Source organism: Mastacembelus armatus, chromosome 8 (genome assembly GCF_900324485.2).
Source record: "Mastacembelus armatus chromosome 8, fMasArm1.2, whole genome shotgun sequence".
Taxonomy (NCBI): Eukaryota; Metazoa; Chordata; class Actinopteri; order Synbranchiformes; family Mastacembelidae; genus Mastacembelus; species Mastacembelus armatus.
In genome coordinates this window covers 2,044,348-2,056,975 of record NC_046640.1, presented here as the reverse complement: position 1 = coordinate 2,056,975, position 12,628 = coordinate 2,044,348, and the positions used below count along the sequence as shown (strand labels likewise).

At 41.7% G+C, this 12,628-nt stretch overlaps 1 protein-coding gene across 1 annotated transcript in view; it reads right to left on the bottom strand.

Annotated features, from left to right (window-relative positions):
• LOC113140790 (junction plakoglobin-like) overlaps positions 1-12,628 on the bottom strand; it is a 233,732-nt gene that overhangs the window by 21,869 nt on the left and 199,235 nt on the right. The window contains exons 11-12 of the mRNA XM_026324791.1: positions 2,454-2,606; positions 205-324 (exon numbers count right to left, since the gene is read on the bottom strand). Of these exons, the coding sequence (XP_026180576.1) occupies positions 205-324; positions 2,454-2,606 (273 nt within the window). The remainder of the gene's footprint in view (positions 1-204; positions 325-2,453; positions 2,607-12,628) is intronic.

Here is a 12,628-nt window from a genome sequence, read left to right as displayed (position 1 = left end):
TTTAATAAATTTGCAAAAATTTCTACATTTCTGGTTTTTTCTGTCAAGATGGGGTGCTGAGTGTACATTAATGAGAAATAAAATGAACTTTTTTGATTTTGGCAAATGGCTGCAATGACACAAAGAGTGAAAAATTTAAAGGGGTCTGAATACTTTCCGTACCCACTGTATGTTGTATATGTTGTAGCATGCATAGGAGTGTACCTGTACAAACAGTGGTATGGTTTGCATGCTGGCAATGTCTCCTCTGTTTATGGGATCTCTGGCCAAAATGTGAAGCGCTCCCGTGCAGCCCTCTACTATTTCCTCCATACGAACACCATCCTTATAACAGCAATAGACACAAAGAGAAAGGTAAGGATATCAAAGAAGAAATAAATCGGCTAACATATTACCTTTACTGGCACTGGTAAATATAGCATAGTATCATTTTGTCTGCTGACTTCTAAATGCAGGGGCCTTGTTTATCAAACATGCATAGACAAATATGTAAAATCAGACTGTAGGAGCAAGAGTTCAGGAAGCAAGAAGCAATCTGTATTTAACAAAATGCTGTAATCAAATTTCACAGAAATCTCCTGCTAGTGCAAACACACATTGTGACACGGGACACATAGGAGCACAGTGAAATAAAGTATAATGTCAAATAGCTCAAATCATGATATTACCATAGTAATAAATAAAATTTAAGTTAGTTTTATTAAAACGGTTTGTTCAAAGATGAAAATACACTGTCAGGTGTCACACTGACTGATGATTCTATAATGGTCAAATGACAATATCCAGAACACAAAATAGCACAATACCAGTTTAAGTCTTTTCATAGATTATGAATTGATTAAAAATGTTAAATCTTGCAGTTTTTAAAAGATAAACATAACAGCCAAATAGCCCTGGCAAATAAAATTCTGATACTAAAATATAACAGTAAATTAATTGTGCAAAATGATTACAGTGGCAGGTTTTTAACAAATGTATTGTTTCCTAAAAATAAAGCCAGAGGTGCTCTGTGATGGATGAACAAAAATAGAAAGATTAAAGGCATAATTTCCTCTAAATAAATGACCTATTTTTGTTCAGAATATATTCATTGTGTCAGGTCCCGGAAATTAGATTTCCGGTGTGGAGGTTTTTTATTTTGAAGGATTTACGGGAAGTGTTCAGACTATACTCTTCTGACTTTGTTTATTGGCTGATTTGTGTCACCTGTGATCTAGGGTTTAAATTGCAGGGATCAGGGGAACACAAATTGCCGGATTGTCTGTTGCCATTCTACGAAGAGGTTTCACGACGGATGAGCTCGGAATCAAGGCCACTGTTTGATCGGAGGAATCATTCGGTTTCGACAGGTACTGTGTTTTCTACCCTTACGAACTTAGGGGTTTTCTGTAGACGGGAAACTGTCTTTTCGTCAAGGAGGACCGGAGGAGTCCCCAGCCTTCTTCGACGGCCGGGTTACTACGCCATCGACTGGTGGTACAACTACGTTGGCGGTAACATTGTTTTCCCGGTTCCTGGCGTCTCCACGGTGAGGATTAAGACTCGACGAGGGGGACGCTTATTCTAATGTGGATTAGTTCCTAACTGTTGTTTTGGACACCCAAAGGGAACGGCGTGACGCTGACTGTTGCTCCCTCCTTCCGGGAGAGTCAGGTGTGTCACCTTTCAGTTAAAACGTGTTTCTTTGTGACTGCCATTCACTTATATGTTTTGTTCCCTTTTCTGAGTTTCTACTACCCGGACCTCGGTCAGACCGCCGAGGAAATAGCATCCGCCAGATATTGCTCTGCGGCCCCAAACGAACGACTACTCATCTCCGAAGACCAACTAGGCGGTACCGGGTCTGGCCTTCGGAGCAACCACCCTCTGCAGCAAACCTCTTGGTCAGACTGTCATCACTCCAGGTCGCTGAGACCCACCTAATTTTCCTGTCTGTAATTGTCAAATAAAGCTGGTGATTAGCTCGAACTCTGCTTCAGGGTCTTGTTGTTGGTGGAGTCGTGATCCATACGATTTTGTATACAAACCATGACACATTGGAAGATTTTTGACAGTAGAGTTGGGGTCTGTGCATCTGTAATTTAATATAGCAATCTGTAGGTCTGCACTTATACTCCTCTATTACTGGTAATTTTTTGGTATGCCTAATAAGGAGCAGTTTTAAAACATCTGTACCTTTTCAATCACAAAATTTAATGATTAGATCTGATTATGTGCATAGAAATTATTGAACACATGGTTTAATGCAAAATCATACATATGCATATCATTGATAAATGAGGCCTAAATGAGGTTTGCAGTTTGAAATTTTTCTTTTTACTCTTTGGTAACATTTTGTGTAGTATATTAAACTTTCTAAGTGGAGTGGAACAGGCAGCATTATATGGCACTTTACATACATATACAGGCACACAGCAACTGTGTGTGTGCGTGTGTGTGTGTGTGCGCCAAACCTGGTATGTCTGTTGTGCAGAAGAGGCATGTCTCTGTGTGTCCTGGTGAGCCTTCAGCAGCAGGTTAACCAACCGTGGAATAGCACCTGCCTCCCTCAGTGGCACCTGATTGGCTGGGCAGAGGGCCAAGTTCCGGATCAGACCAACTGTGGCCTGGTAGAGGACAGAGATCAGAGAATTTTCTTAGCAGGTAATTTGAGGCTGTATGTGGGTCACTTTTAAAGGAAACTTTGCCCATGGCAGTGCCAGCCGCTGATGGGAAGAACGGCGTTAGAATGAACCACGTTACTAACAGCATCATTTTTGCAGTAACGGGCAGTTACTGTTTCCATTGTTATAACACATTACTGTCACTGACAATAAAATGCGACGCTCACTCAAGCTGTTCTCATCAGATGAGGCTCTTCGTCAGCCCCAGCCTGCAGCTGCAAAGAGAGGCAGAGTTTTGTGGGTGTTCACAGCTTCACACAGGACACACAGTCAACAATCTGACCAGCGATGACATGTTTAGCTGCATGTCATCTTTCCATCGCTAGCTGTCTAGGTGGTGTCCAGCAAACAATGTGGGCTTCATAGACATTTGGGCCACTTTCTGGGGAAAACCCGGTCTGGTAGCGAGGGACGGCATCCATCCCACTTTGGATGGTGCAGGAGTTTTTAACTGAATTTCCAGACTTCCTGTCTGATTTAGTGCTTAGTTCAGATATAGTCATTATAGTGGGAGATTTTAACATTCATGTAGATGTTGAAAAAAATAGTCTCAGCACTGCATTTAATTCTATATTAGATTCAATTGGTTTCACTCAAAATGTTAACAAGCCCACCCACTGTTTCAATCACACCCTTGATCTTGTTCTGACCTATGGCATCGAAATTGAACATTTAATAGTTTCTCCCCATAATCCTATTTTGTCAGATCATTCTGTAATAACTTTTGAATTTAAAATGATGGATCATGCAGCGTTTGGAAGAAATTCCACTACAGCAGATGTTCATCTGACAACGCTGTTAATAAATTTAAGAAAATTATCCCATCTTTATTTACATCTATGCCAAGTACCAACACAGTGGAAGGCAGCTGCCTCAATCCCACTCCCTACCAAATTGATCATATTGTTGACAGTGCTGTAGCGTCGATGCGTGAAATGCTTGATACTGTGGCCCCTCTGAAAAAGATGTTAATGAATCAGAGGAGCCCAATGGTATAATTTACATATTTGTACCTTAAAGCAGGCATCAACAAGGCTGGAGAGGAAGTGGCGTTCCACAAATTTAGAGGAAATTTTTCTAGCCTGGAAAAACAGTCTACTAACATATAAAAAAGCTCTCCGTAAAGCCAGAACTTGCATACTATTCATCACTAATAGAGGAAAATAAGAACAATCCCAGGTTTCTTTTCAGCACTGTAGCCAGGCTGACAAAAAGTCACAGCTCTGTTGAGCCCAGTGTTCCCTTGTGTATGTATGTATATGTAATAATAGACGACCAGAGTAACCTATCCCTTGCAAAGACTGAGTTTTTTAACATGTTTGACATACAAGGCAGAACAGAACCATACACATTGAAGACCTGTGCTGGTGTTGCACAAACGACAGGCAGAAGCGCTTGTGGCTACATAGTTGAGTCTATAGATGGAAAAATTAGCTTTCCTCTACCTACGCTCATAGAGTGCAATGCTATACACAGCAACAGGAAAGAAATACCAGCCCCAGAAGCTTTTCTATATCACCACCACCTCAAATCAATAGCTTCAGAGATACCACCGCTCAACCCAGATGCAGACATACTGCTGCTGATTGGCCGGAACCGTATAAGGGCTCATAAAGTGAGGAGGCATAATGACCCATACGCTCAGAAGCTCGACATGGGCTGGGTAATCATTGGCGACATTTGCCTCGGGAGTGCTCACAAGCTGAGTGAAGTGAAGAACTCTCTGAAGACACATGTATTAGAAAATGGACACCAAGCTTCTTCACCCCCTGTGACCGCCGCTTCAAGGTAAGGGTAAATTTCAGTCAAGTAAACACCACTTCTCATAAACAGCAACTGTCAAGCCTTTGCTTAAAACCCACTGCAGGGAATTTAGGAGAGACTGTATACTGCAGTACTGGTAATGATAACCAGCTAGCACAATCTGTTGAGGACATGATTTTTCTAAAAAAGATGGTAGAAGGAGTCTTCAAAGGTGACATCACTAGCTGGGTTAGTGGTAACAGCACTGTTAAAAGTTACCAACGATCTTCTCTTAGCCTCAGATAATGGACTTGTTTCTATACTTGTCCTCCTAGACCTTAGTGCTGCATTTGACACCATTGACCACAACATCTTATTACAGAGACTGGAGCATGTGACTGGTATCAGAGGAACAGCGTTAAAATGGTTCCAATCCTATTTATCGGACAGATTCCAGTTTGTTCATGGCCATGATGAACCTTCCACACGAACAAAAGTTAGTCATGGAGTTCCACAAGGCTCTGTGCTAGGACCGATTCTGTTCGCCCTGTACATGCTTCCTTTAGGATATGTCATTAGGAAGCACTCTATTAATTACCACTGCTATGCAGATGACACTCAGTTATATCTATCTATTAAACCTGTTAACACAAACCAGTTAACCAGACTTCAAGCCTGTCTAACTGACATAAAGGCCTGGATGACCAGTAACTTTTTACTTTTAAACTCAGAGAAAACAGAAGTCATTATATTTGGGCCAAAAAATCTCAGAAATAACTTTTCTAAAATTATAGCTACTCTAGATGGCATAGCCCTCTAGCAGAGCCTTTAGTTATCAAGCTCCTCTCCTGTGGAACCAGCTCCCAGCCTGGGTTTAGGAGGCAGACACTCTCTGTACTTTTAAGGCTAGACTTAAAACCTTCCTCTTTCACAAAGCATATAGTTAGGGCTGGCCTCAGGCAACCCTGAACCATCCCTTAGTTATGCTGCTATAGGCCTAGATTGCCCGAGGAACATCGGTGCACTGAGCTCCCCTACCCTAACCCCCCCGCCCCCCCTTTCCCTTCCCCTCCCCTCTCTTCCTCTCCTCCCACCTAATGTATATTCCACCATTGAATGTCACTAACCTTGTGCTCTCTCTCTCTCCCCTAGTTTGTGCTCTCTCCCTCTCTCTCTGTTCTCTCTGTACCTTCTGCAGGTGTCCCTGGTCCTGGAGCTGTATATTGCTGATGTGCAGTTACTGATCCCACCAACCTGCAGTGTCTATTTGTTGTTTATTGTTGCTGTTCTTTTCTCTCTGCTCTATCCACTCACCCCAACCGGTCGAGGCAGATGGCCGCCCAAACTGAGCCCGGTTCTGCTGGAGGTTTTTTTCTTCCGTTAAAGGGAGTTTTTCCTCTCCACTGTCGCCAAGTGCTTGCTCATAAGGGAATTGTTGGGTTTTTAGTTTTAGTTTTTGTAAAGTGCCTTGAGATGATTTGTATTGTGATTTGGCGCTATACAAATAAAACTGAATTGAATTGAATTGAATTGAATTGAATGATTTTTCTAAAAAAGATGGAAGAAGGAGTCTTCAAAGACGACATCAATAGCTGGGTTGCTCCATTACCATTTCGAAACCCCAGACGCTTACTTCCTGACAACAGATCGTATGCCTATAAATGGCTAATGGCTCTGCGGCGTACGCTTGACAAGAAAGAAGACATGAAAGCTCACTTCATTGAATTTATGAAGAAAATGCTCGACAATAAACATGCAGAGCTCGCACCATCTCGGGACAGAGACAAAGAGACCTGGTATCTCCCCATCTTCGGTGACTAACATCCATACAAGCCTGGGAAGATTCGTGTGGTCTTTGATTCAAGTACACAGTTTGAGGGAGTATCTCTCAGTGACGTGTTGCTCTCAGGGCCTGACCTGAACAACACCCTTTTGGGTGTGCTCCTCCGCTTCAGGAAGGAACCAGTTGCCATTGCAGCTGACATTGAGCAGATGTTTTACTGCTTTGTGGTGCAGGAAGACCACAGGGACTACCTACGTTTCTTATGGTACCAAGACAACGACCTTACCAAAGATGTGGTAGACTATCGTATGAGAGTACATGTCTTCGGAACCAGTCCCTCTCCAGCAGTGGCAATATTTGGGCTGAGAATGGCAGCAAAAGAGGCAGAAGGTGAATATGGACATGACACACGAAACTTCGTAGAGCGATACATCTACGTGGATGATGCATTGAGGTCTTTCCCAACTGAAGCTGAAACTATCGATGTCCTACAGAGAGCTCAAAAAATTCTTGCCCTCTTTAATCTACGTTTCCACAAGATTTCCTCCAACAGAGTGGTGAATGCATTTTCTCCAGAAGATAGAGCCAATGAAATCAAAGACCTTGATCTCTGCACAGATACAGTTGCTATCCAGCGAAGGTTGGGGGTGAGTTGAAACACTTCATCAGACACATTCACGTTCATGTTGTCACATTCATGTTCCACAAGAACATAAGCCATTTACTCGCCGTGGTGTACTTTCAACAGTAAATAGCCTATTTGACACTCTTGGCTTCCTTGCACCTGTAACTGTTAAAGGACGACTTCTTCTCAGAGAGCTCTCCAGCAACAGCCTTGAGTGGGACAGTCCCTTACCTCAAGACATGTATGATAACTGAAGAAAGTGGCAAGATAGGCTGCAGGATCTGAAGACACTGCACATTCCTCGAACTTATGTCTTATTTTCCATCTCACGAGCAATCTTCATCGAACTTTGTGCGTTCGCAGATGCTTAAGTGAAAGCTATAGCTCCAGTAGCCTACCTGAAGGCCACACATGAAGACGGTCACAGTGAAGTTGGGTCGGGGTAAGGCCAAATTGACTCCTGCACCAGAGCTCACCATTCCCAAACTGGAGCTCTGTGCTGCCGTGCTCGCTGTGGAATTGTCAGAGCTCCTCACAGAAGAGCTTGACATGAAAACAGACAGATCCACATTCTACACCGACTGCAAAGTCGGATACATAAACAGATACATAAACAACCAACACAGAAGATTCCACATGTACATAAACAACTGTGTGCAGAGAGTGAAACAGTCTACCCTACCAGACCAGTGGAGATACATTCCAACAGAACACAACCCTGCAGATCATGGCTCTCAGTCTGTAACAGCAGAAAACCTTGCTAGCACAATGTGGTTATGTGGTCTATCATTCCTTTTGAAAGTTGACGGTATCACACCTGAAAAAGGCCCATTTGAACTCATCGACCCAGAGTCAGAAGTTTTTATCAGTGGACCTCTACCACCAGTCAGAGGAGGAACTGAGAAATTCAGCAGGTTACTAGCACTGAACACATGGCTTTCAACTGCATGATGTCCATTCAGTACATTTTATTGACAATTTTAACCATTTCTGGGCTCTTTCTGAGTTTTCACCTCAAACCTATTTTTCTTCCTGTGCCACAATCTTCCCTCTACCAAGGACAGATACAAGGGGAATCTAAACAAAACGAAGACACACCAAAACATCCAGAGCCAACACTCTCCCCCGAGCTGCTCTGTTACTGCTCTAACATGGAGAGAAGTCAGAGCAAAGATGAGGAGGCCACACCACTTCCACTAGCAGACACTGTCTGTGATGATTCACTTCCCACAACCCCACAAACCCTACCTAGTTCACCATCTTCCCGGGGCAACCTATTCCCTATCACCAAGAATCTCACCAACCTGATGAAGCACATCACTACTGGGCCCAAACTGACCTCCTCCCCCAGTGTCATTTTCACACCCAGAAGCCCCTCAAAGCGGCATGCCCCACCAATTCCTCAGCAAGCTCTGCTGCAATCATCACAACCGCAGCATCCACCAACCCCCCTCCACGCCGTCACCAAAATCTTTCTTTGTCTCCACAGCCTGATAACAGCACAGTAAGCTCCAACTGATATGTGCTGGGTCCAGGCTGCAATACTGTTAGTCATGGCTCTCTCCAGGAAAAGCCGGGGCCCAGTATGCAAATAGCTGTTTCAATCCCAGTTTTGATAGGTAACAGAAAAAGTTTGGTAAATCTACAGAGAAACAAGATTTACCCAATGTATTCTGCAAATTTATGTATGCCTTGCCAACCACAGTATGTCCCAAAACATGGGGAAAACAATGTTTTTAACACACTAAATTTAGCTCTTTTAAATGTCAGGTCTTTGGTAGGCAAATCATTTTTAATCAATGATTTTATTATTAAGCACAAGCTTGATTTTATGTTTTTAACTGAAAGATGGTTAGGACAAGATAATAATGCCACAGTTCTTATTGAATCAACCCCTCCAAATTTCAGTTTCACGAGTGAAACTAGAATACATAAGAAAGGAGGTGGAGTTGCCATTTTATTATTTTATTTATTTTTGCCTCAAATGCAAAAACATATCATATGGAAAGTTTGACTCCTTTGAATATGTTGCTCTTCATACCAAATCCTCCTATAACTATTTATAGACCCCCAAAGTACAATGCACATTTTTTTGACGAGTTTGCTAAATTACTATCTATTGTATGCATTGATTTTGATTGCATTGTTTTAGTGGGTGACTTTGATAATCTCAATGATGCAAGTGCAAAAGAACTCTTGAACATCCTGGTCAACTTTGGGCTTTCTCAGTATGTAACAGATCCAACACATATCAAGGGACACATCACACAATCTCTAAAGGTCTTAATATTTCTGAGGTGGTGGTGACCGATGTTGCTCTTTCTGATCATTGCTGTGTTTTTTTTAAAACAACCACCCCTGCTGTTTTGAACACAGGTGAAACAGAGGTAGTCAAAAAGCGGAATATTAACGAGAAGAGCTGTGCATTATTCATTCAGGCTTTTGCACCATCACCAACCATGCCATCAGCCCCTGTTGATGATCTTCTAAGCAGTTTCAGCTCCAAAGTTATGACTGTTTTTGATTCCATTGCCCCAATTAAGACCAAGGTATTGTCAGCAAGAAGAAAGTCACCTTGGAGAAATGCCACAGTGGTTAAAATTCAGAAAAGAATATGCAGACAGGCAGAAGGCAAGTGGCGAAAAACCAAACTCCAGGTTCATTTCGACTTGTACAAAGAGAGTCTTCACAACTATAACCCAAAATTAAAAAATTCAAGGCAAATCATTTTTCTCAGAGGTTATCAATAGAAACAGCAATAATGCCCGCACATTGTTTTCTGTTGTAGACAGACTCACAAACCCAGCAGCCTCTGTTCCTTCTGAACTGCTGTCCAAAAAGTCATGCAATGATTTTGCAGCTTTTTTCACAGACAAAATATCAAAGATAAGACAAACTATATCTAGCTGCAGTCCAAGGAACATGACCATATCACCTGTGCCTCCTTGTTCTCCAGTGAATCTAGAACATTTTGATCTCCTTGATCACAGAGCTCTGGCAGAAACGCTTCTACAATTAAAATCTACATCATGCTGCTTTGATATTTTACCAACAGCAACAGTTTTTAACAGCTTAGCTCCAGGTGTATTGCAGATTGTCAATAGTTCTCTTCAGTCAGGGCAGTTTCCCCAGGCCTTAAAAACTGCTGTTATAAAACCTCTTCTTAAAAAGCCTAATCTAGATGCTTCAGCAGTAAGTAACTACAGGCCAATATCAAATCTTCCATTTTTGGGAAAAATAATTGAAAAACTAGTTTTTCAACAAATTCACAGTTTTATGGTGCAAAACAATCTTTTTAATGCACTTCAGTCTGGATTTCGCGCACACCACAGCACTGAGACTGCACTTATTAAAATTTTAAACGATTTACATTTGAATAATGATGAATCCAAAACCTCTGTTTTAGTACTACTGGATCTCAGTGCTGCATTTGACACAGTTGATCATGATGTGCTGCTTGATAGACTAGAAACGTGGGTGGGAGTTACTGGCTCAGTGTTAAATTGGCTAAAATCTTACTTACAAGATAGAGACTATTTTGTCTCACTTGGTAATTACGAGTCTGAGCGAACAAAAAATTAAATGTGGGGTTCCTCAAGGGTCTATTCTTGGTCCTCTCTTATTCAATATCTACATGCTGCCCCTTGCTCAGATTATGGAATACTACAACATTGACTACCATACTTATGCATATGACACCCAACTTTATATATCAGTATCATCTCATGATTATAGTCCTCTAATTTCATTATGTGAGTGTATTAATCAAGTCAAAGAATAGATGTGCCAGAATTTTCCCCAGCAAAATGCAGACAAGACAGAAGTGTTTTTGGCCCCAAAAATGAAAGGTCAGAGGTCATTGCTCATCTTGACTCCATATCATTGAAAGCTACAAATCAAGCCAGAAACCTTGGCGTAATCACTTACTCAGACCTGAATTTTAACAACCACATAAAATCCATCACTAAATCTTCCTATTACCACCTGAAAAACATTGCTAGAATAAACTTGTTCATGCATTAATTTTCAGTCGGTTAGATTATTGTAATGGCATGTTTAGAGGTCTTAGCAAAAAGTCAATCAGGCAGCTGCAGCTAATCCAGAATGCTGCTGCCAGAGTCCTTACAAACACCAGGAAACTGGACCATAACACACCAGTTCTTAGATCACTACATTGGCTTCCCGTTAGTCAAAGGATAGATTTTAAAATCTTATTGCTAGTTTATAAAGCACTAAATGGTTGTGGACCAAAATATATTTAAGATGTATTAGTTCCCTATGAGGTTTCCAGACCCCTCAGGTCATCTGGGACTGGTCTACTGTGTGTTCCCAGAACCACAACAAAACAAAGTGAAGCGGCATTCGGTTACTATGCTCCTCACTTGTGGAACAAACTTCCTGAACACCTGAGGTCTGCAGGTAATCCAAGGCTCACTCATGAGGTCCTGACAACATTAATAGCTGAAGTCTCAGCTATCATTAATGCAAGACCTTTGGTACCCGTTTCCTCTGATCCAGTGACCCCATCTATTTTGACACCTGCAACTCTCCTCACCCAGAAGTTTGACATAACCTCACTTCCACCTGGCGATTTCTCACAGTCTGATATGTATAAATGTCAGTGGAAGAGAGTGCAGGTCCTTGCAGATGGTCCTGGACCAGATGGCAGAAAGAATATCTCAATATGCTCCGGTCGTTAAAAGTGGCAGCGTAGCAAACCAAATGTGAAGGAAGGGGACATTGTTATTTTAAAAGAAAAGCAGCTTAAAAGAAATGAATTGAAGCTGTTAATATGTTGTTGACCCTCCTAGGGGGAGTCAGTTCTATGTTTTTCAGTTTTTACTTGTAATTGGCAAAAGGAAGTGATGTATCAGGAACTTCCTCTTTTCCCACGAGAATGGTGTATGGTGTAATTTGTTCTCCATCTGATGCCATCAGCTTGTTGATAGCACTTTGAGTGGCAAAATGAGTATGTTTATTTGTTTTATATAATTTTTAGACTTTATATTTATGAGCAGTGTGATGTTTGGGACATATTAAGCAGTTTGATTTGAGATGCATGGGCTGAGCTTGAGATTGTCAAGGTTAAGTTAACCCTTTAGCACACTTTAAATGATAGTACCTATCTTCTTGGTCTTGGTGCAAACTGTATTTATTTTTAGTTACTGAATATTTGTCTGTGTTTGTATATCGTTTCAGTTTCACACTTTTTTGCAATAAATCCTGTCCAGTATAACGTGCCTGTTCCTTGGAGGAAATGATTCAGGAAAGAGTTTAGCTGGCTGTTAATCCCAAGTCACATTGGGTGCAACAGTACAGTGAAATCATAGCACTCTGCGAGGGAGTATTATAAGCAGTTCACATCATCGCACGTAAACAGTCCTCCTCTGACATCAAGATAGAGAAATCAGAGACTCAAGGTTAAGACAAAGAGGAAACAAAGTCACTCTCCTCCGTCTCCTTAAAGTCCTCAAAATCTTCAGGAAGACTGACTACTAGATGATGCAGGAAAGGGTTTAGCTGGCTGTTAATCCCAATATAGGACACCAATCACATTGGGTGCAACAGTACAGGCTCATTAATAATGATGACACAGCTTACAGAAATGAGGTACATTTGGCATCATGGTGTGACAACCACAACTTGGTCAAAAAGACCAAGGAAATGATTGTGCATGCAAAACTAGACAATCCAACCCTTTTTCACTATATCGATAATGAGGTGGTGGAGAGAGTCACAAACTTTAAGTTCCTGGGTGTGACTGTGATGGAGAGCCTGTCCTGGGGCACTAACAGCTAACAGCTTACAGCCTCA